Source organism: Notothenia coriiceps, unplaced genomic scaffold, assembly GCF_000735185.1.
Source record: "Notothenia coriiceps isolate Sejong01 unplaced genomic scaffold, NC01 NC01_scaffold00037244, whole genome shotgun sequence".
Lineage (NCBI taxonomy): Eukaryota > Metazoa > Chordata > Actinopteri > Perciformes > Nototheniidae > Notothenia > Notothenia coriiceps.
In genome coordinates, this window is record NW_011369945.1 from 26,422,434 (window position 1) to 26,426,092 (window position 3,659).

The window sequence follows — 3,659 nt, forward strand, 5'->3', positions numbered from 1 at the left end:
TCCAAACATTTGGTCTACCTATGTTGTAAATGTATTATCTTTTCGATTTACACACGGCATCTATTGCACGTCTGTCCGTCCTGGTTTCTCCCATTTTCCCCTTTAAACTGTGGGGTTTTTCCTTTTTTGGNAGGCTTAAGGAACAAACCATAGGAAACCTGTTCATTGTCAATGATATTGGATCATAGTAAATGTACAACGGAGAATCTTGTCTGGACCTGGATCATTGCCCTGCGTAAGATCTGCTGACTAGTGCCTCAGCGGCTGTATTATTTTAAGTTAATTATCTGTTTTATTTCTATATGATTTTGGCCGCTACAATACCTTTTCACAAGGGTCATTTTTAATGTGGAAGTTATTACTGTGGCTAAGTGATTTAAGAACCACGCAGCAAATTTGGGTGGTAATCTGTATATGTTTTATTGTATTAACGTGAAAGTATGTGATACTTTCACAAAAATTATCTTCATCCTCAGTTATGTTCCTTTATATTTAGATGACTATATCTCCTACTTTTACTGATTAAACACTGCAAATGTTCATAACACATTTCTAAGAAAAAGGGTTTGACTAAATAATCAGTCGGAATGAATTTGTGTTTTTTCCCGGATAATTGAGGACAACTTTGACTTTTGTTGAAATACCAGTTACAAGCATTGAGTTTGCCTAGAGGCCCTTCTCACACAGTTTCCTTTTGTTCTGCGGTCTCCTTGCAGCAGCTTCCTGTGGTGACATCCAGCACCATCGTCCGGTGTCGGTCCTGCAGAACCTACATCAACCCCTTCGTCTCGTTCCTGGACCAGAGGAGGTGGAAGTGCAACCTGTGTCATCGGGTCAATGATGGTAAGAAAGGGGGTGAGGTCTTTAAGATTCGATCATCTGAAAGACCCACTGTCAGTGAAAATACTGGATTCGATAAACAAGTATCCAATGATATGATGATAATATTGATATCAGTTTTGTACGTGTTTTCTTTGGGTCCTTCACCCTCATGGTTGAGAATAGAATTACAGTCAAACTACAGGGAACTGTAGTTCATACCTAAACCTCACTAACTGTTGTGTATGTGTGTAGTTCCAGAGGAGTTTATGTACAACCCAGTCAGCAGATCGTACGGAGAGCCTCACAAAAGACCCGAGGTCCAGAACGCCACCATCGAGTTCATTGCTCCTTCAGAATACATGGTAGGTTTCAACAGGTTTTATTGACATTAATGTTGCTTAGGAACTGCACAGTTATCTGCATGCTCTGTTAATTGTTCATGAATAGCTCATTTCCATTTTAGTTCACAGGCCCAAACTATATATAATTGTGATGCTGTGTTTTCATCGATGTTGACTTACCTTATGTGCCTTGATTTACACAGCTGAGGCCCCCCCAGCCTGCAGCTTACCTCTTCGTTCTCGACGTATCCCACAATGCAGTGGAAACAGGCTACCTGAATGTGTTCTGCCAGTCAATGCTGGAAAACATCAATGCGTATGTACAGCATTTCATTTCCAGGTGTTATAAATGTTGAAAGAGAGCAGGGGCATTTTATCATTTAAGAAAATCAACAGTGCGTTTAAACTGTACAGTGCTGTACACACTGTACACACACATTTCGCTTAATTGTTTAAAATGTCATATGTAGATTGTACACATTATTTTCTGAGTATAAGTTATTTCTTATCGGTTAAAAAATACACTTGATTTTGCCAAAACATGTCACACAAATAACTTTAAAGTTTGCTCCGTTAAGGTTTTTGTTTGTCTGTGTGCCAGGCTTCCTGGAGACTCTCGGACAAAGGTAGGTTTCATCACCTTTGACAGCACCATCCACTTCTACAACCTCCAGGAGGGACTCTCACAGCCTCAGATGCTCATCGTGTCGGACATCGAAGGTGAGGCGCATCAGACAGTGACACTAATAAATGTAAAAGCTATCAAGAGATCACTGTTCTTTTTGGGTAGGCTGTTGTTTTTCTGTTTTTGGTGAAAATCTTTCAAAATGTACCGGAATCATCATTGCCTAATGTTACAATAAATCGTTTTTCAAGAGTTTAATGATGCAACTCAATTAGTTGGCAGAAGCATACAACCATGAAGAGGGTTGTTTTTTGTCATTATGTGTTAATTTAATTAATTTCTTCATGGTGTCTGCACACATCTGTCTATATCACTGCTATGATATTAGAGTTTTAAATATATACTTTTGACCCCCACAGATATCTTTTTACCAACACCAGACAGCCTTCTAGTAAACCTCAATGAATGCAAAGAGGTAAGAAAATGTTCCTTGATATCTGGTGTTTTGTTGAAGTGAATATGATGTAGATCAGGGCTATTCAATTAGTTTGGAATGGGGGCCGGTTGATGAAAATGATCCAAAGCAAGGGATTGGGAAAAAGATGGCTTGAAATATGAGCCAATCATATTAAGAGCTTTCAGATAACAAGTAAATACTACAACAGCATAAGTGGAGTGGCATATATTGGTGTTTAATTAAATCAATTCAACATAGCCCCAGGTCTTTCTATATTGAAAATGGCAAGTTCAGAACTCAGTAGGCCTACATGTGAAGCTCAACATCAATTTAATTTCATTCATTTCATTAGGTGAAATGATTAATCATTATGCAGAGATGGCATAAATGAACGGGAGTTGTCACTACAGTCTGGCTAGTTAGGTGGGTTCGAAACCGCGAGCCTGCCAAAGTTTTCAGGCAATGTCTTCCCTCTATCTCTCAATTTAACACCCTCTCTGGAATAAAGGCACTCTGGCCCAAGAAGAAAAATAAAAGTAGATGGTACTTTTCAAGCATTATACTCAAAGGACCAGTTAATATCAGACCCAGCGGGGCTGGAATTTGGCGCGGGCCGGCCCATTGAATAACACCTGATGTCCAAGATATCACTCAAAATCCTTCTCATTTTGTCTATTTCTGATGTTAAGCTTGAACACTCACTGTAGCACTGGTCATGTGACTCAAACACCTCGAGTCAATTCCCTTTTTATTCTTGTTAATTTCAGCTTGGTGCAGGATCTGCTGAAGAGTCCTCCCACACTTTGTGTTTCAAAAAGACAATGGAGAACACAGTCCGCCCTGGGTTCAGCTCTGGCAAGCAGCCTTCAAGCTCGCTGTCGCCACCGGAGGGCCGCATGAACATCTTTAGACCCAGACTTTGCCCTACATCGGTGATGGGCCTTCAATCCAGAGAAANTACAAACTGTGAAGTCCACTGAGACAAATGTAACATTTGTGATATTGGGCTATATAAATAAACATTGATTGATTGATTGATTGATTGATTAAAAGTGACAAAAAAAACGACTTTATTTAATAGTGAAACTGCTTTTGCGTGTGTGTGGATTTTTACATTACATTACATTACATTGCATTTAGCTGACGCTTTTATCCAAAGCGACTTACAATAAGTGCATTCGACCAGGAAGATACAACCTTTAAGAAAACAGAATCATATAAGTACATCAGGTTTCATAGAGCCAAACATTTCAAGTGCTACTCAACTGGCATTTAAAAAGCCAGCCCTTTATTAGTATATAAGTGCTTTGTTAGTAATTTTATCGCTCGAAGTGGAGTCTAAAGTGTGATTTGAGTGTGTGTGTTTGAACAGACTCATGGGGAGATGCCATTTAAAGTAACATGCTGAGAGAAG

General features: G+C 39.3%; 2 protein-coding genes across 2 annotated transcripts in view; one reads left to right on the forward strand and one right to left on the reverse strand.

Moving 5' to 3' along the window:
* frmd4a (FERM domain containing 4A) overlaps nucleotides 1-3,659 on the reverse strand; it is a 123,982-nt gene that overhangs the window by 100,436 nt on the left and 19,887 nt on the right. The gene's annotated exons all lie outside the window — the stretch shown is intronic.
* Nucleotides 1-3,659, forward strand: part of LOC104965163 (protein transport protein Sec24A-like) — a 20,000-nt gene that overhangs the window by 7,776 nt on the left and 8,565 nt on the right. The window contains exons 8-12 of the mRNA XM_010794121.1: nucleotides 717-843; nucleotides 1,075-1,184; nucleotides 1,367-1,479; nucleotides 1,765-1,883; nucleotides 2,208-2,263. Of these exons, the coding sequence (XP_010792423.1) occupies nucleotides 717-843; nucleotides 1,075-1,184; nucleotides 1,367-1,479; nucleotides 1,765-1,883; nucleotides 2,208-2,263 (525 nt within the window). The remainder of the gene's footprint in view (nucleotides 1-716; nucleotides 844-1,074; nucleotides 1,185-1,366; nucleotides 1,480-1,764; nucleotides 1,884-2,207; nucleotides 2,264-3,659) is intronic.